At 36.3% G+C, this 20,615-nt stretch overlaps 1 protein-coding gene across 5 annotated transcripts in view; it reads right to left on the bottom strand.

The window, feature by feature from the left end:
• MKLN1 (muskelin 1) overlaps nt 1-20,615 on the bottom strand; it is a 384,978-nt gene that overhangs the window by 50,347 nt on the left and 314,016 nt on the right. For all 5 annotated transcript variants that reach the window (XM_004008073.5, XM_042249238.1, XM_004008072.5 and 2 more), the window contains 2 exons: nt 19,469-19,690; nt 16,501-16,630 (listed from right to left, as the gene is read on the bottom strand). In XM_004008073.5, the coding sequence (XP_004008122.1) occupies nt 16,501-16,630; nt 19,469-19,690 (352 nt within the window). The remainder of the gene's footprint in view (nt 1-16,500; nt 16,631-19,468; nt 19,691-20,615) is intronic.

Here is a 20,615-nt window from a genome sequence, read left to right as displayed (position 1 = left end):
TGCTAAGTCACTTCAGTCATGTCTGACTCTGTGCGACCCCACAGAAGGCAGCCCACCAGGCTCCACCATCCCTGGGTTTCTCCAGGCAAGAACACCTGGAGTGGGTTGCCATTTCTGTCTCCAATGCATGAAAGTGAAAAGTGAAAGTAAAGTCACTCAGTTGTGTCCAACTCTTTGCGACCCCATGGACTGCAGCCCAACAGGCTCCTCCATCCATGGGATTTTCCAAGCAAGAGTACTGGAGTGGGTTGCCATTGCCTTCTCATGTTAGCATATTAAAAAGCAGAGACATTACTTTGCCAACAAAGGTCTGTCTAGTCAAGGCTATGGTTTTTCCAGTGGTCATGTATGGATTTGAGAGCTGGACTGTGAAGAAAGCTGAGCGCCGAAGAATTGATGCTTTTGAACTGAGGTGCTGGAGAAGACTCTTGAGAGTCCCTTGGACTGCAAGGAGCTCCAACCAGTCCATCCTAAAGGAGATCAGTCCTGGGAATTTTTTGGAAGGAATGATGCTAAAGCTGAAACTCCAATACTTCGGCCACCTCATGCGAAGAGTTGACACACTGGAAAAGACTCACGCTGGGAGGGATTGGGGGCGTGAGGAGAAGGGGACGACAGAGGATGAAATGGCTGGATGGGCATCACCGACTCGATGGACATGAGTTTGAGTGAACTGGAGTTGGTGATGGACAGGGAGGCCTGGTGTGCTGTTGTTCATGGGGTCGCAAAGAGTCGGACATAACTGAGCAACTGAACTGAACTGAACTGAACTGAATGGGTAGTACCCACAGGAGGGGCAAAGGACAGAAGATCTGCAACATATAATATTTTAAAGCATTTCAGATTCAACTGCTAAAAAGTTACTGAATGCCAGGAACTTTAACCATTCTTGAAAAATGGACTCACAGAGTAAAATTAATCAAACAGATCAGTCAACAAGATCGTATGTTAATCAGGAACACATTTTGGAAGGACACTTGTCTGTGAAAATAGAGAATAAGAATTGTACAACATACAACTATTATTGCCAATCTGTTATTTTTATAGTTTTTCCAAGAAATTACAATGATAATCATTCAACTCTTCTATTTTTTTGTTAGCATCTTTAAAACTTGAAATAGAACTGATAAAAGGGAAATTCAGTAAAATATTTTATCTGACAGACTGATTCACATTTTTTTTCCCATTTGATTTACCTAATAGGAGAGTACCAGAATTTGTAATACAAGGAAACCTTATAGGGAGGATAAAAACATAAAAAGTTATTTCAATTTCTGAGGAGATACTTTTTTGCCTTCATGAACTAACCTGAACTCTATTTTTGCTTCATGATCCAATGCACCTATATTTTCATTATTATTGCTTTAAGACAGGAAAAAATAATTTTTAGAATTGACACAGAAAAATAAGCTTCTTTTGTGGCTCAGACGGTAAAGAATCTAGCTGCAATGCAGGAGACCTGGGTGTTGGGAAGACCCCCTGGAGAAGGGAATGGCTACCCACTCCAGTATTCTTGCTTGGAGAATTCCATAGACAGAGGAGCCTGGCAGGGTTGAAAGAGGCGGACACAACTGAGTGACTTTCACAGAAATACGAAGTTTAACAAAAACAGATTTCCACAAATTCTCTGTTAGAATATTTTCAGCTTCAAGTAACAGGAAATCTGAATAATTATAAATTAGTTCATAAAATATATTTTTGCAAGTAGATAGTTCCAGAATGGTTTCAGCAATTCAACCAAATAATAATGCTAGGTTATCATTCTTAGAATTCTCTTGGCTTTCCATTCTTTTCAAGTTGCCAGTACCAGCTCTAAGCATCACATTGTTTTATAGAGTAGTCAAACCAGAGAGGGAAAGGACTCTTTCGGCATTTGTTTTCTTCTGGAAAATAGTTTTTGCAAGTGTCCTCCTGGAGCCTTTCCTTGTGCTCATTGGCCAGAACTGTATCATGTGGAAGGCAGGGAAACTGAAATAATCTGGCAAAGGATAAAAATGACTATTTTAGAATAATCACTATTCAACTCCTGGGGTTGGTCAACTTGTCAGTAAACAAAATCATGGTTTGGTTAACAAGAGCTAATGATTATAGGGTAGCAACTGACAGTGTCTGCCACATTCTTTTCTTCTAAATCTGGGACATTTGAAGTTTTGAATGAGATCCTACTCAGTTTCAGTAGCAGCTCCAGTTTAAAACTTCTACTATTTGCTTTCATTGAAATTGATTTATTGTGTTAGTTTTAGGTGTACAGCACAATGATTCTTTTTTCTGTAGATTATATTCCATTATGTGCTGTGTGCTCAGTCATGTTCAACTCTTTGTGAGTCCATGGACAACAGCCTACCAGGCTACGCTGTTCATGGGATTTTTCAGGCACGAATACTGGAGTGGCTCACCATTTCCTTCTCCAGGTAGTCCATTATGGGTTATTATAACATACTGGGTACAATTCCTTGTGTTATACAGTAAATTCCTGTTGCTCATGTGTTGATAAACAGTAGTTTGCATCTGTTAATCCCTTATTCTTAATTTGTCCCTCCTTCCTCCTCTCTTTAGGTAACCAGAAGTTCATTTTCTATATATATTCATTTGTATTATTTTTTTAGATTCCACATACAAGGGATTATATATTATATAGTATTTGTCTTCTTCTGACAAGTCACTAATCATTATATTCTCTAAGTGCATCCATGTTGCTGCAAATAGGAGTATTTCACTCTTAAATTTTATGGCTGAGAGGAGCCTGGTAAGCTACATATAGTCCATGGGGAAGCAAAGAGTCAGACATGACTGAGCAACTAACTCACAAAAATATTTATACACACACAGACACAGTGAGCCATCTTCTTAGGTCAACTGTCTGTTGACAGGCACTTGGGTTACTTTCATGTCTTGGCTATTATAAATAGTGTTGCTATTAACATCGGGGTTCATGTATCCTTGCAAATTAAAGCTTTTACTTTTTCCAAATATACACCCAAGAGTGGAATAGCTGTATCATATGATAGTTCTATCTTTAGCTTTTAAAGTAACCTCCATATTGTTTTACATAGTGGCTGCACTGATTTACATTTATACCAACAGAATACAAGGGTTCCCTTTCCTCTACATCCCCTCCAACATTTGCTACTTGTATACATATTGATGATAGCTATTCTGATAGGTGTGAAGCAATACCACACTGTGGTTTTTGATTTGCATTTCTCTAATAATTAGCAATGCTGTGAATCGTTTTGGGCTTCCCTGGTGGCTCAGACGGTAAAGAATCAGGAGACTTGGGTTTGATCCCTGGGTTGGGAAGATCCCCAGAAGACGGAAATGGCTACTCATGTCAGTATTCTTGCTTGGAGAACTCCACGGACAGAGGAGCCTGGCAGGTTACAGTCATGGGGCCGCAGAGTCAGACACAACTGACTAACAGCCAGTTAGCCATCAGAATGTCTTCTTTGGAAAAACCTATATTCAGGTCTTCTGCCCACTTTTTGATTGGGTTGTTTTTCGACACTGAGTTGTATGAGCTGTTTGCATATTTTGGATATTAATTCCTTGTTAGCTGCATCACTTGCAAATGTGTTCTCTCATTCCATAGATCATCTTTTCATTTTGTTGACCATTTCCTTTGTTGTGCAAAACTTTTTAAAATTTCATTCAGTTCAGTCACTCAGTCGTGTCCGACTCTTTGCAACCCCATGAATCGCAACATGCTAGGCCTCCCTGTCCATCACCAACTCCCGGAGTTCACCCAAACTCACGTCCATCGAGTCAGTGATGCCATGCAGCCATCTCACCCTCTGTCGTCCCCTTCTCCTCCCGCCCTCAATCCCTCCCAGCATCAGGGTCTTTCCCAATGAGTCAACTCTTCGCATGAGGTGGCCAAAGTATTGGAGTTTTAGCTTTAGCATCAGTCCTTCCAATGAACACCCATTAGGCCCCATTTACTTTTGCTTTTATTTCTTTTGCCTTGAGAGTAATCTAAGAAAATACTGCTAAGATGTATGTCAGTGTTGCACCTATGTCTTCTAGGAGTTTTATGGTGTCATCATACATTTAGGTCTTTAAGCCATTTTGAGTTTATTTCTGTATATGGATGAACTTGAGTTTATTTTTGGACAAGGGAATGTTCTAATTTCATTGTTTTACACATAGTTGTCCAGTTTTCCGAATACCACTTGTTGAAAAGACTGTCTTTTCTCCACTGTATATTCTTGCCTCATTTGTTGTAGATTAACTGACCATAAGTATGTGGGTTTATTTCTGGGCTTCCTTTTCTGTTCTGTTGATCTGTTCTGTGTGAATACCATGCTGTTTTGATTACTGCACTTTGTAGTATAGTCTGAAGTCTGGAAGGGTTATACTTCCAGCTTTGTCCTTCTTTCTCAGGATCACTTTGGCAATTCTGGGTCTTCTGTAGTTCCACATAAATTTTTGGATTTTATTAAAACTATTATTTTACCTGAACCTAGGTTTCTACTACTCATTATTTGCTTTCTGTAAAATTCCAACTAGCTTTTGACACCCAACAATGTAGTATTTATTAATCTATCTCAACTGCATGAAGTTACAAAGAATTCATCTCATTGAATAGAGCAAACATAACTGGTTAGCTACTGGTGGATAAAGTTGTTTCTGTATTTCTTAACTCTTGCAAACAATGTCACATTAAGTATCTCTGTATAACTTACTTTTATGCATCAGTACATGTGTGAGCAGGGTAAATTCTGGAAAAAAATGCTTGGTCAAAGAGTATATGTATATTTTATTAGATAAAAACATTCAATGAGTGATCCTTTAATTTACATTTTAAAAATTATGAATGGAGCTGTGCATTATACAAAAGCAAATCTGTCAGCTACCTGAATTGTATTTTTCTTTGAACTATCTAGTTCTATCATTTGTCACTGTTCTACTAGAAAATTATTCCTTTTTAAAATTGATTTGTAAGAGTCTTTTGTTTAAAAAGTAGGACATTAAGCTTTGTCTCAGTTTCCAGTTTGTCATTTATCATTTGATATTTAAATATTTTTATATATATAATTTTTAATTTGCAAAAAATCAATCTCTCTCTCTTTTTTTTTTTACAGCTTCTGGGTTTTCTGTCATGGTTGGAAAGGCTTCTCTATCCTAAATTATTAAAAGCAACTAGACTTATATTTTTATTTGTTAAGTATAAAACTTGAGTGTACCCAGAATTTTTTTTGTCATATACAGATATCAATTAGAGTCAGGATTTTGCTTTTTGCTTGTCAGGTCTTAAGTGACATCTCAGTATCATTTACTGCATAATCAATTTTCCTTCTCTCACTGTCAATGTCACTTTACCATATACTAAATTCTCATATGTAATTAGGTATATTTTATAGTGTCCGCTGCATTCCATTCCATTAATCTGCACAAAATTGTAGCTTTCTAAATACTTGGTAATATTATATTATCTTTCATTTTCAAAACTATCTTTAGTGTTCTTGAATGCTTCTTTTTACAGGTGAACTTTAATTAGCATTTACTATCAAATGACCTAAGTTTTATTTTTTCACTTTTGGCTGCACTGGTTCTTTGTTGTTTTATGCAGCCTTTCTTAGCTATGGCAAAGGTGGCTACTCTTCGTTGTGGTGCACAGGTTTCGCATGGCAGTCACTTCTCCTGCTGTGGAGCACAGGCTCTAGGAGCACGGGCTTCAGCAGCTGTAGCACACAGGCTCAGCAGTTGTGGCTTGCAGGCCCTAGAGCGTGGGCTCAATAGCTGTGGCACATGGGCTTAGCTGCTCTCAGCATGTGGAATCTTCCCAGACCAAGGACTGAGCCCGTGTCCCCTACACTGGCAGGCTGATTCTTATCCATTGCTCCATCAGGGAAGTCCCATATGACCTAAATTTTATATTGAAAATATGAAATACCTTTATAAGCTTATAACTAGCAAAAACACCCCTGCAAGAGTGAAAGGGGGAAGTTATGGAAAATTATTACCACCAGTAATGTTGAGAAGAAAAAAAGTACATAATCCCGTTTATCAGAATAATGGCACACCTAATATAAAAGATGCTAAACAGAAAGCAATGAAGTCTAGTTACATTAAAAATAGGCACTCTCATCTCCTAGCTCAGTAACTAATCTGTGTAAATGACAGCAAAACATTAGTTTCAGAGTCTTCTCTACACTGTCGAACTGGCCTTATTTAGTTAACTGTTAAGAGTAAAAGGGTCAAAAATATAGGAACTTACACACACACAAAGATTAAAGAAAAACAAAACACCAATGTCAATAAGCACATTCCAAGGCTGAAAATCAGTAGATTTTGCATTTAAAGTTTTCATGAAAATGTTTATAGATAAATCAAATCTTGCAGACATGACTAACACAGCCCTCATTTTTTATTTTCACAGCCTGATAACGGCAAAAAGGAACAAAATTTAACTGTCAAAATTTTGGAGCTAGATGACGAGCCTTTAAGATCAACTGGTCCAATCCCCTGTTTTCAGATGAACAATCAGGTCCAGAGAAATTACACAATTCTGCCAAAGCTACAGAAGGATGAGTGGCAGACCCAGATGAAGAAAGATCAGATCCTCTGATTCTGAATTCACTATTCTTTCAATTATAACAAGCTGCCACTATGGTTAGGACAGAATGGTATAAACACTGGCAGATGTGGGAAAATAGAGTCGACAAAATTTAAGGAACACAACAAGTAAACACACTAATTACTATAGAATAGGAACTAGATGTTTGTAAGAGTTCTGTATCATCAATGCCCTATTTAGTATCTGGCAAATGTTGAAGACACAATATATGTTTGTCACCTTGAATTAAAAAGACAGATATGAGAAAGCAGTTCCATTATTGTCAGCTGAGTTTCTAGAGCAAACCATAAAGTTCTGGTTGTGTGACAGATCTTCTAAACATAATTTTCAATTAGTGTTAAACAGAGCTTACATATGGGAAGTCTGCTAAACCCCCTGTGTTCACAGGCCTATTGCCAAAAGTTATGCAGAAATAAACTCAAATTTTTGATGTGCTGAATTTTGATGTAATTATGTATGTGTTAGACACAATACCAGTAAATCCTTTTTTCCTAAGCAGCTGTCAATCCACTGATTTAAATTTTAATTTCCTTCTAAGGAAAACACAAAACTGTTATACTCTAGTTAAAAAAATTAGAGTTAAAAAAAAAAAGAGTTGATGTTTCTTTAGGTCTTAAAATGCTAAATCTGAGTTAATTCATTTAAGTCATTATAAATAGCAATCATTTAAGATTTTACAGTATTTGATACAATAAGAAATTATAACAAGAAGCAGTAATTTTACAACTAGATATACTATCTCTAATTGGTGGTCTCAACAGTTCATACAAATTTCTATTATGACTGTAAACAATCCAATTTGAAGCTCACAGAAAAGCAGTTTTCATCAGATAACTCACATTACTGAATCACAGAAACATAGCAATTATGTGTTAAGTCCATCTCAAATTATACTAATTAACTATAATGAAACAGGTTTAGAAGAACAGTTAATAAATAGAATGTTTAAATAAACTACAGAGCATCCATATAATAAAATTGGTATTTTCTAAGGATATTTAATAATATAGAAGTTTAAATAGTACTGTGTCTTGTCCTTAAAAGGACTTTGAATGGCTTACTTACAAAGTAAGTAATTATCTAACAAAATAAAATTAAAATTTAAACAGACTTTTAAAAATCAGCTAAAAGTAACTCTATGGGAAGACAATACATACACCATAGTTCTGACCTGAGGTCTTCTAATTGGTCTAACTTAAGCCAGTGAAAAAATTTTAGACTAGGAGTACTGAAAAGATTGAATACTCTTTAAGAAATCCTGAATAAAGTCTGTATATTTCAGTAGTTTTTTTTTTTTTTTGAGGTTTTGAAAAGCAGAGTCAAGATTATACTGCCAGATGAATATTCAGAATCATGTTAACAACTAAGGTTAAAACAATATGCTCTAATCCCTAACCTGGGTTTGAGGAGTTAAAGAATTTCAGGAGACAATGCTCTATAAGCTAAGATCTGAAAGATGAGCAAAAATCAGGTACACTTTGGAGGTAGGAGGAAAGAGTGACTTGGGTAGGGAGAACACTATGGGAAAAACCTCAAAGGCATGAAAAATATGCCATTGATAATTAATATTCAGTGGTCATGAAAAAAAGAATTGGTGGCAAGGTGAGAGTGGATATCAAGAATGGGGAACTAACTAAGCTGAGGTATATTGCAAAGGAATCTGTGAGTTGGGCTGAGTTTAGACTTAATCTGAGGGCAAAGAAGAACAATTAAAAAAATATATTAAGCAAGGGAGAGAAAAATGATCAGGTTTCTATTTTTAAAAGATTTTCTGGGAATCCTGGGGTGGTCTAGTGATAAGGACTTGGAGCTTTCACTGCTGGGGGCCTGGGTTCGATCTCTGGTTCAGGAACTAAGATCCCACAAGCTGTGTCACATGGCCAAAAATAAGGGTATTTTCTTCTCTTATTAGTACTAATCAAAAGGTAAGGTGTTAATCTACTATTTTTTCTTCCCTATGCACAACTATAAGATCCATGAAGTTAGAGCTCTTATTTATAGTTTTATCCCTAGTGCTTAGATTATCTGGCACCTAGAACATGACCAAAAGGTATTTGTTGAATAAATGTTAAAGTATACGGTTCTGTACTTAATTGGTAACACAGAAACAGTTGCATTCTGCTCAAAGTGTGAAGAATGGTTTAGGGGAGGGATGGGATACACAGAAAGAAGAATACTAGAGACACAGGTCAAGCAGGTGTTGGCAGTCCAAACTAGTGAAATAGCAATGAGAACAGAGAGAAGATGGAGCTAAAACTAATATGACTTGATTACTGGATAAATCAATGAACCTGTAGGCAGTATTGATATACACTTGTGAAAACTGAGGTACCCAACAATAACACCAGCTTGAACTAGTGTCAATCCACTTCTACTCCTAGAGTGGCTATAAATGAGATACCATTTTACTTAAAATATAATTTGGGTCACTTATAGACACGCAAAGTAAGGCTTAACATTAAGTAACCTGTCCATGCTTACTTGATTAAGGACTGAGATAGGCTCTGGAGAGCTAGAAGAGTGATTCTTAATCCTGGCCACTATTTAGAAGTCCCTCTTAAGGGAGGAGTGGAGGATGCACCAAGAAGACAGACAGAGAGAAAAAAGGGGACTTAAAGAAGGGAGCAGAGAAGAAGGGGAAAATGGGAAGGAAGAGAGAGGAGTAAAGGAAGGAGGGATGGAAGGAAGTGACCTAAGGAAAGGAGAAAGGGAGAGATGGAAAAAACAAGAAAGAAAAATGAAAAGCAAGTAATTTCAGTTTCACTCTAATATGCCAGCAGAGCCACTGAGGTTTCACAACTCCAAGTAGTAATGGCAACAGTTTTAGGCAGGTTCTAACCAGATGCTCAACTCTGCCATAAAAATCTTTCAGTTAAAGGATGTACACATAGCCTGTTGTATATATAACCTTTGGACAATGCAATTTACAGGCATATTGTCTATATTAAACACTTGGAAAACGTACATTTAGATAAAAGAATGATATTTTCAAAACTTTAATCACATCAAAACCCTAGCATTCATTTTCAGCAACATGGATGGACCTAGAGATTATCATTTGAACTGAAGTAAATCAGACAGAGAAAGACAAAAATCATAAGATATCACTTACATGTGGAACCTGAAATACGACACAAACAAACTTATGTACAAAATGGAAACAGGCTCACAGACAAAACAAACTAATGGTTACCAAAGTGGAAAGGATGGGGCTGGAGGGATAAAGTAAGTATTTGGGATTAGTAGATACAAATTACTATATGTAAAATAGATAAATAACAAGGTCCTACTGTATACTATAGAAGACTTTACATTTAGTATAATAAACTACAATGGAAAAGAATCTAAAAAAGAGCATATATACACACACATAAATATGTATACACACATACTCAGTTCAGTTTACTCGCTCAGTCGCGTGTGACTCTGCGACCCCAGGGACTGCAGCACGCTAGTTTCTATAATATGTGTGTATTCTTGGCAAGAGGTGGCAAGAATACGCACATACTATAGAAAATTAAATCAACTGTATGCCAGAAACTAACAGGACACTGTAAATCAACTACACTTCAATTAAAACAACAACAAAAAAGCCCTTAGCATTAAACCTTTCGATAATCTTCTATATTTTTTAGGGGAAAAAAAAAAACAAATTTCTTGTATTTGTATTGTACAAGGCACTGAATAATCAGACTTAACTATTTCTCCAACCTCACTTCACGTAACTTGTCTCACCTTTGATATGCACTAGCTCCCTCTGCTTTGGGAACACATTAAATTCTTTTCTGCTTTGAAATTTTTGTATATGCACTTCCCTCAGTTTGTAACACAGTTCTTCCTAACCCTCTGTTTCTTGTCTGAAATCTTAAAGATTGCCTCCTTGGAAACAGTTTCCCAACCTATTCTATCTAAGTGGGTCCTCTCATGTTATTCACTATTATAGCACTCAATTTTTTTTCTTCACAGTACTTAGAAAGCAAGCATAGGTCTCTCTTCACTAAAATGAGTCCCTTGAGAGAAGGTATCTTATCCTCTAGTCCACAGCTATGAACCTAAACATACTTAGCATACATAAGGCACTGAAATATATTGGGAGAAAGGGAGGGAGAAGGCCAAACTTCGATGTTAGTAGATGATCAACAATTACTATTAAATTAACAAAAAAACTTGCTTGCACTGTGGGATAATTCACCACAAAGCAATAAAAAAATTAAAGAACCCATAGCAATATTGGTGACTATCATTTTATAAAAGTTGATTGAAGCAGTAATTAAGCAATAAATCCACTTATCTTTTGGTAATAAAACCATAATGACAAAAATATACCACAATTTAATGTAAGTTGAAAAACAGAACTGTCAGTCACTCAGTGGTGTCTGACTCTTTGCAACCCCATGGACTATAGCACACCAGGCTCCTGTGTTCATGGGACTTCCCAGGCAAGATAATGGAGTGGGTTGCCATTCCCTTCTCCAGGGACAGAATATAAAATTGTGCTAAATTTTATAAAATAAATAAGCTTAAAAAGACTAGAAGGAAATACATTAATAAAATTTTAACAGATTATGTCTGAATGGTTTGATATAGTTTCTTTTTTACATCTTTCTGTATTTTTCAAATTCTCTACAATAAGCATATTATTACTCTTATAATCAAAACAAAATTGAACAAAAAGAACAATTATGGCCATTCATTGCTGGCCTTAAAGTTAGCCATAGCAATGAATGAAATATATTGACCAATTCTGCAAATTACTAAATAATAATAATTCATTTTTAAAATATTCAAATGATAGTCATTAAAGCCTATTTATTGTCATAGTGCATTTTTTTTGCTCAGTCTTTACCACTATCACTTCACCACTTTTTCCTTTTAATCTTGCGGAGTACTTTAAGATGGTCAAGAATAAAAAACCGAAAAAACCTTTGCACCTCAAAAAAACAAACAAAAAACCTTCTTTGCACCTCAACTTCTAAACCCTGGCTGTATCATTATCTAGTTGTATATTAATAAGACAGTACTTCACTAAGTTTAATTTTTCTCATCTAGTAAATGAGACTAATACTACCAATTAGAACTATTTATGAAGTTCCATGCTTAGTAACTGGCATTTAGGGTCTAAATAAAGAATAGCCATTAGGAAATCAACTCTGAATATTCATCAGAAGGACTGATGCTGAAGCTGAAGCTCCAATATTTAGCCACCTACTGTGAAGAGCTGACTCACTGGAAAAGACCCTGATGGTCAAAAGATCGAGGGCAGCAGAAGCAGGTGGCAGAGAATGAGATGGCTGGAAAGCATCATCGATTTAATGGACATGAGTTTCAGCAAACTCTGAGAGAGAGTGAAGGACAGGGATGGCAAGCTGCAATTCATGGGGTCACAACGAGTTGGACACGACTTACCAACTGATCAACTATAATCCATCAGAACATTACTTACTAGATACATTATAAGCACTCTGAGAGACCATGATCATCTAGTTCCAATGTATCCCCAGTCTAGCATGAGCCAGCATGTAGAAGTTTCTAACACATACCTATCGAATCAATAACTATTTTCACTACCTGTTTTTCAGGCAGAGCTGCATCAGAATTGTAGGGGATTATTATTCCATCTTCCTAGTAATTTAAATGGAAAACTAGATTAAGTTTTAAAAGCTAGAGGAAATCAAAGATTAAATCATATACCTCCACATTATCCTATGGTAGTAGAAAATAAATGAGTAAACAAGATAGAAAATTTTAGACATGATAAATAATGTTATTAGTCATTTCTTAGAATATTTCTTTCTATGGAATTTCAGTCCATGGAATTCTCCAGGCCAGAATACTGGAGTGGGTAGCTGTTCCCTTCTCCAAGGGATCTTCCTAACCCAGGTCTCCCAAACTGCAAACAGATTCTTTACCAGCTGAGCTACAAGGGAAGCCCACTTCTTTCCATAGTTTTACATTATATCAGCACCTACTGACTTCTTGTTATAGTAGATGAAGAATTTTACTACCTTGATGCTATCTTCCCACTAAATTTTATCCCAATTTTTGGTTAAATTGATTTTAGCTTTTGCATTATTATGAAGAGGGGAATACTGCTCATTGTAGAGCCAAAAACTGTACTATGATGAGGTCTGCTTTTTAAAAATATTTTCTTTTCCTACTGTGTTCCTATCCTCTTACATCAGATATTATTTACCGATTAATACCTTTTATATTCCAATTGTTCAAGCATCTATTTAGTCTACTTTTATCTTTTATCTACTTTGAGTCAACCTCACTTTTTGGTGAGGAGGAGAGGTCTATTTTCCTATGTCCTCCTGCTCCAATATGAACTGGGTGTTCATACATTTGTGGTGCAGGTATCACGTTGGGATGGCCCTTCATTGCTTTCCTGTGTTAGACTCTCTTTTCCTCAGTTCTCAGAATGTTTTCTTTTTAACTACTTTTACTCCCTTTTGTTAGTATATATGCCGTACTAACTTCTGAAAAAGAGTGCATAAAAGATGATCATTTTTTAAATCTTGTGTGGCAGACACTGTTAACTGCATGATCCAATAGCCATTTCCAAATCCCTTACTCTGTATACCATACAAAGGCTGGAAAAGCTAAATGCTTGCTTTCCCAGACTCTCCTGAAGCCATGTTTCATAGTTCTAGTCAATGAAATGTCAGTAGGGAGCTTTCTGGGCACATTTGGCTCTCCTTCCTTTTTTCCTATTTGGAAGGAAGGCATGATGTTAGAGGTGTGTCAGTCAACTTGCCACCATGAGGTTCAGTTCAGTTCAGTCGCTCAGTCGTGTCCGACTCTTTGCGACCCCATGAATCGCAGCACGCCAGGCCTCCCTGTCCATCACCAACTCGAGGAGTTCACTCAAACTCATGTCCATTGAGTCGGTGATGCCATCCAGCCATCTCATCCTCTGTCATCCCTTTCTCCTCCTGCCCCCAATCCCTCCCACCATCAGAGTCTTTTCCAATGAGTCAGCTCTTCGCATGAGGTGGCCAAAGTACTGGAGTTTCAGCTTTAGCATCAGTCCTTCCAATGAACACCCAGGACTGATCTCCTTTAGGATGGACTGGTTGGAGCTCCTTGCTGTCCAAGGGACTCTCAAGAGTCTTCTCCAACACCACAGTTCAAAAGCATCAATTCTCTGGCACTCAGCTTTCTTTCTAGTCCAACTCTCACATCCATACATGACCACAGGAAAAACCATAGCCTTGACTAGACAGACCTTTGTTGGCAAAGTCATGTCTCTGCTTTTTAATATGCTATCTAGGTTGGTTGTAACTTTCCTTCCAAGGAGGAAGCGTCTTTTAATTGCATGGCTGCAGTCACCATCTGCAGTGATTTTGCAGCCCAAACAAATAAAAGTCTGACACTGTTTCCACATCTATTTCCCATGAAGTGATGGGACCAGATGCCATGATCTTCGTTTTCTGAATGTTGAGCTTTTAAGCCACCTTTTTCACTCTCCTCTTTCATCAAGAGGCTTTTTAGTTCCTCTTCACTTTCTGCCATAAGGGTGGTGTCATCTGCATAGCTGAGGTTATTGATATTTCTCCCAGCAATCTTGATTCCAGCTTGTGCTTCTTCTAGCCCAGCGTTTCTCATGATGTACTCTGCATAGAAGTTAAATAGGCAGGGTGACAATATACAGCCTTGACGTACTCCTTTTCCTATTTGGAACAAGCCTGCTGTTCCATGTCCAGTTCTAACTGTTGCTTCCTGACCTACATATAGGTTTCTCAAGAGGCAGATCAGGTGGTCTGGTATTTCCATCTCTTTCAGAATTTTCCACAGTTTATTGTGATCTACACAGTCAAAGGCTTTGGCATAGTCAATAAACCAGTTAAAAATAGAAAAACATATGAAAAAGAACCTGAGAGCATTTATGACATTTCTTATACATCAGTCCCAGATTATCTACATCTGGATTTCTCATCCTGTGAGACAAAAGAGTCCCGATTTGTTTAAGCCATTCTCTTGGTTTTCTATTATGTGCAAACACACACACACCCCACTGATAAACCTGGTATATCTGAAAATATCATTTCTTCCCTCATTTCTTTGGTGTTTGGCTAGAAATAGAATTCCAGGTTGATGATAGTTTTCCCTCAGAATTTTTAAGACCTTGTTTCCCCCTTTAGCTTCCAATGTTGCTGAAATTTCTAGCATTCTAAGACCTGTTTCATTGAATGTGACCTCGTTTTACACTGGTAGCTTTTCAGATATTCTTTTTATGACTGATATGTAAAATTCCACAATAAGCAATGATGTGTCATCTGATTGAGAAGGGTTTGTTTTTTTAATTCAAAGTACTGACATCCAAAAGGGGCCATTTGTAATCTGCAGACCAACACTTTTCAGTTTAGGGAAATTTTCTGTTAGTCCTTCATTTTATAATCTTGTCTCGCACATTCTCCTTGCTCTCCATAGTTAGAGAAACTCTTATTAGTTTAACACCAGACCTCTTACACTGATTTTCTAAGGTCCTTATTTTCTCCAATTTCTACCATCTCTGTCTCTTTGTCTATTTCTCAGGAGATATCTTACTACTCTTCTACTTTTTAACAAAATTTATTTCCAAAAGGTCTTTCTTAGTATCTGATCTTTCATTGTATCCTATTATTGTTTTATGGATGCAATATCCTTTTCTCTTAGAAAACCGATCTTGATCATTAACTGACAGTTCATTTATAGTGAAGAAATAAAATTTAACTGAAAATAGCATTTATACAATGGGGAACACCGCAGGGGAACTGGGCCATGAAAGTAACCACTGTACTGGGGGCTAGCCAGAAAGATCAGACATCTTAGTGGAGGCCGGTACCCCAAACAACTGTATCTGGAAATCTTTTCTATGACAACACACATTTCCTCTAGAGAAGGTGACACTAAACTTTTGTAGGAGACACATGCCTAGAATCCTAACAGCAGGGAAAGGGTCAGAAGTTCCACTATTCAGCACATGGACTTAACTCTCCTGTTTTACACCCCGTTCTCTCTGCCTTCACAGAGCCTGTATTTCTCCAGGATATGAAATTCTAGCCTCTGCCCAATAGGAAGTATGGGGGAAGGATCCTGAGGGTCAAACTGCCTTGCATGTACTTTTTTATTACAGTGTTATCTTTTTTAAAAAAACTCTTCCTAAATATAAGCAACTATTATAAATATATATATAATAAATAGTAAAAGCAAAAGCAAAAACAAATAGATAAAAGGAAAAGCAAGCTAATCTAATTTCTTACCCTAATGCTCTCATTAGGCACTTTAAAGCACTGAGTCTTAAACAAATATCATTATTCTGTGTATACTAAATGCAGGCAAAGTGACTACTAAGCAGGGTAACTATGTAAGTTTTCCAAAACAAGAAACTTTTGAGAATGAATGGGACACTATTAATAATTATGTATAAACTGGGATTATTTCAGGCAAACTAATCACCTTATTATCAGGAGAATAACTTTCTGGATGCTGAGAATACAAAGTTATAAGGCATTACCAATGAATGACGTGAAGTCTTCCCTCAAGAACAAAGACATACTCTACTATATGTGTCTAACATATAAGTCACCTTAGCGAAAATGGAAGGTGGAAAGAACTAGCAAATATAGGATCATACAGTTTTCAAAAGGTACTAATTCTTATAATCACCCTTAACAAGCACACATATAAATAATCTCTTTACAAATTTGCATACTGTCTTTCTGTTAAAGGGAATCATTATAATAATAATTCATATAGCATTTTTAAACAGGTTGAACTAAATAATTTAGCTGGTAGAGACTTTTTTCCTCTTATTCAGAATTACTTTGATTAAGCAAATGGGAAAAGCATTAAGAATGGTTAGAAAGAAAAGCTAATGGGTTATAGTCTTCTACCTGAAGTAATTAAGACATGAGAGAAGAATCACTAATTGCCTTTACCCATTCCAGAGTCTTTCTTGGTACCATCTGATATTATGTCTACATGATCAGAATCCACATCATAACTAAAGAAATCATTCAAATAGGTCTTCGATCGCTGGCCACCAAATACATATAAGCAACGATTTTTCTGTAAAATAAAAAAAAGGGAAAGAAGAAAAAAAAGTCATTTTCACAAAGAATTCAGAATAATTCTTTTAAAATTCAAACGTCTAGAGAAGTAATTTATGAGTGATTCCATGCAATGAAGTACTTACTGTACTGGTATAAAGTGGAAAAGGAAGCTCTGCATATACTGCTAAGGGATAATCACTAGGATAGCCTACTGAAGTAAAAAAAAAAAAAAAAAAACCCCAAGGTGCAGAGTAATGCATATAGGGTGCTACCTCTGTGTATGGAAGGAGAAAAAGGAATGTGTGTTGTATTTGTTTCTTTCTTCAAAAAGAAACAAAGGAAACTAGTAACAACATAATTAGCTACAGGGAAAGGAACAGAACAGAAAGACAGGGAAAATAACCTTATCTCTCCAACAGCATAATGACAGTTTTGCCTTGAGAACTATGTAAATATTTTTCCTTAATTAGAAAACAAAAGTAAAAGAAAAAATAATGTCTGAAATTTGGAAACAAAAAAAGAAACAAGTAAGCCTATATACAAAACCTATATACAAAGATACAATTGGACAGAGACACATGATCATGCAGACAAGTAGTAGTATTTCTAGTGATTTTAATTCTCTCTTTTTGACTACCCATCCCTAGTGGGCTATATCCTAAACAGAAAAATAATCAGAAAGAAATCTTAAATGGTATTCAGTGATTCTTTTAGTTTTGCTATCCAGTAAGCTATTATAGAAAGAGCAAGTAACATATCATCAGGAAGTAGGATTTTAACCATAAAGTTTCACAAAAACAAAGATAAAATTTTTAAATTCTATAATCTTAAATTTAACTTGGATATATCAGTATAAACTCATGATTTTTTTTTCTCTTACTAAAAAAGACATATGTATATATGTGTGTATATATGCAAAGGTATACTAGGACATGGGTACTCCCACTGGTCAAAGATGGAGAAAAATTAGGAAATCAGAAAGAATAATGACAGCAAGTTAAATATATCAAATACATAAAAATCCATGAGTTTATAATAATGCTTATGAAAAACTCATTGGTAAATTTTGGAGCCTCAGCTCATTAAAATGAAAAGACAATAGAGGAAAAGAATCAAAATATTTATATTACCTATCCTGTGTGGTTTACATATTAGAGTAGCCAATTAGTTAATGAGGATAAGTTTTTATAGCAGAATCAGTTAATAAATAAAGAAAAAGGTAATTAGAAAAATGACCACTCATCAAACCCTACTAAAATCTAGTCTATGACTATAGACTATAGCGACTGCTAAAACCGTTAGATAAAAAGTTGATAGGAAACTTAATAACTGATCAATCAGGTTGATAACACCTAAACCCACCTGAACAATTTTAACACCACCAAAGTTGTGACAGCTAGACATTAAATGCTCTTTATATTTTATAATCGGATCAGCTGTGAAGTATACTTGCAAGTCCCCTTTTGGCCCACCCAAAAAAGGAGAGGAATCTAAAATTAAGCCTCCGAATCTAAATACCAGCTCACAGGAAATATGGAAAACAGAGGATCATGTTAAATGACACTATAATAAAAATCAGTCAAACTGAGAACATGGGAAATTCCAAAGCACACATGAGACTTTCTTAAACAAATAAGCAGTATACAGAGGAGGGCAAAAAAAGGAAGGGGGAGTATTCTCATGGATTAAAAGAAATTTAAGAGCTATTAACAACCAAATGCAATACACAGACCTTTTCTGGATCCTGACTTTATAAACCAACTATGAAAAGTATTTTTCAGCATGGCAGGGGGAAAATGAGTGCAGTATTAAATGATACAAAGAAATTGCTTTTACTTTGGTTGGGTTTCATAACCATACTCGGAGAAGGCAATGGCACCCCACTCCCGTACTCTTGCCTGGAAAATCCCATGGACGGAGAAGCCTGGTGAGCTGCAGTCCATGGGGTCGCTAAGAGTCGGACATGACTAAGCGACTTCACCTTCACTTTTCACTTTCATGCACTGGAGAAGGAAATGGCAACCCACTCCAGTGTTCTTGCCTAGAGAATCCCAGGGACGGGGGAGCCTGGTGGGCTACCATCTATGGGGTCACAGAGAGTCGGACATGACTGAAGTGACTTAGCAGCAGCAGCATAACCATACTACAATTCTGTTTTTAAAAAATCTTTATGTTAGTGACACACTGTGGTATTTATAGTTGTAATGATATAATGTCTGGAATTTGCTTTAAAATACCGAACACAATAAAATTTAAGAATAGACATAGAATAATAGTAATTGTTGAAACTGGTAAATAAGTACGTAGGAATTTATTATACTGTTCTGTCCACTTTGGTATATGTTAAACATCTTTCATAGTATATTTTTAAAGTTTTGTTCATAGCAGGAGCCCATGTTCTCATTATAACACTTGAAAAAATTAAACGTCTGTATGCTGGTTTTTGCTGATAAATTCTAATTCCAATTCTATAAAGTCAATTCTTAATTCTTTGCACTTAATGGAGAGTAACAAAAGAGAAAATAAGAACAGATAATAAAATCCACCTTCCAGATACTAAGAGAAAACAGTAAGTAAAAAGCTATGTAAGAAAGAGAAATAGCTACAACATATAAACAGTGAAGTCAGTCATAAAAATGCTGAGATAACTACTTAGGAATTATTAGGCTGATAGGAAATATAATTAGCAAACAGTTCACCAATAAAGGTAGTTTTGTTTTTCCTCATCATTGTCAACACTTATTCATTTCTAATGAAAAGTTTTGCTCTCTTACTGAAGAATTAGATTGCATCACTTCTCCTATTGAGAGATACATGACAAAGTAACATAAGACAATGTACAGAATATTCTTACTGAGTGGAAGAGCATGCAGTGTCCTATCCGAGACTGGATGTCCTCAGGACCAGCATTACAGGAGTCCTCTCGAAGAAGTTTCCAGGTTTGACATTGACAGTTGAAAGCAAACAATCCACTGAATTGTGGTTCACTGGCTCTGCTGTCGTCTACACTGCCATTACATGTCAAAATCCTACCACCAAAGGTGTAGATCATGTGTTTTTCCGAGTCCATACACATCTACAGAACAAGACAACAGGTTGAATAGCTTTAGACTGTTCCTGTCGTATGAGTTAAAATTAAACCAATGTGTGCAGTTTTAGAATCTAAAACAACTGAATATGTTCTTAATAATACCAAATACCATCCCTGATTATTATATGCACTTATTAATTTATATTAAAATCCTGCTCTGCTCACTACATGGAAGAGATTCAGGATCGATTTCAAAATAGGTTGAAATCGATCCAGGTTTCCTTTTTTTTTTTTCCCCAGTGAGAAGAAAATATGTTGGATTAAGGAGTTTTATGCTTTCTCAAGTTGCATAATTTTTACCAAATCAACCAAAAATAATTTAGTTATTGATTTAATACTGAACATATTCTGCAGGTAAACCGTGATCATATCCTCCTTATAAAAACTCCCTTTTTTCCATTCTAGTACGTGCATGCTAAGTTGCTTCAGTCGTGTCCGACTCTTTGAGACCTTATGGACTGTAGCTCACCAGGCTCCTTTGTCCATGGGATTCTCCAGGCAAGAATACTGGATTGGATTGCCATGCCCTCCTCCAGGGGATCTTCCCGACCCAGGGATTGAACTCACATCTCTTATGTCTCCTGCATTGGCAGGGCGGGTTTTTTACCACTAGTGCCACCTGAGAAGCCCTTTCCATTCTAGACAAGCACTCTATTCCTCTTGCTACCATTTAATAAAAGAAAGGATATGTGAATAAGAGTGATGTAGCTTATATCATTTTGCATTTATTTTACAAAATTCTCCCAGTTATGTTTTTACCAAAACAAACATACGAAAAGACATTTGCAGCAATCCATCTTTGGGCTGACTTCTGTGGTATGATGAATCTTGCCTCTTTTTAACACAATATGTAAATTTAATTTTCTTTGAGGTACGTCAAGCAATTCATCTTCAAAAGCCAACCCTGACT

The sequence above is a fragment of the Ovis aries genome, chromosome 4 (assembly GCF_016772045.2).
Source record: "Ovis aries strain OAR_USU_Benz2616 breed Rambouillet chromosome 4, ARS-UI_Ramb_v3.0, whole genome shotgun sequence".
NCBI lineage: Eukaryota > Metazoa > Chordata > Mammalia > Artiodactyla > Bovidae > Ovis > Ovis aries.
The sequence above is the reverse complement of the archived record's forward strand: the minus strand, read 5'-3'. Positions and strand labels throughout refer to the sequence as shown.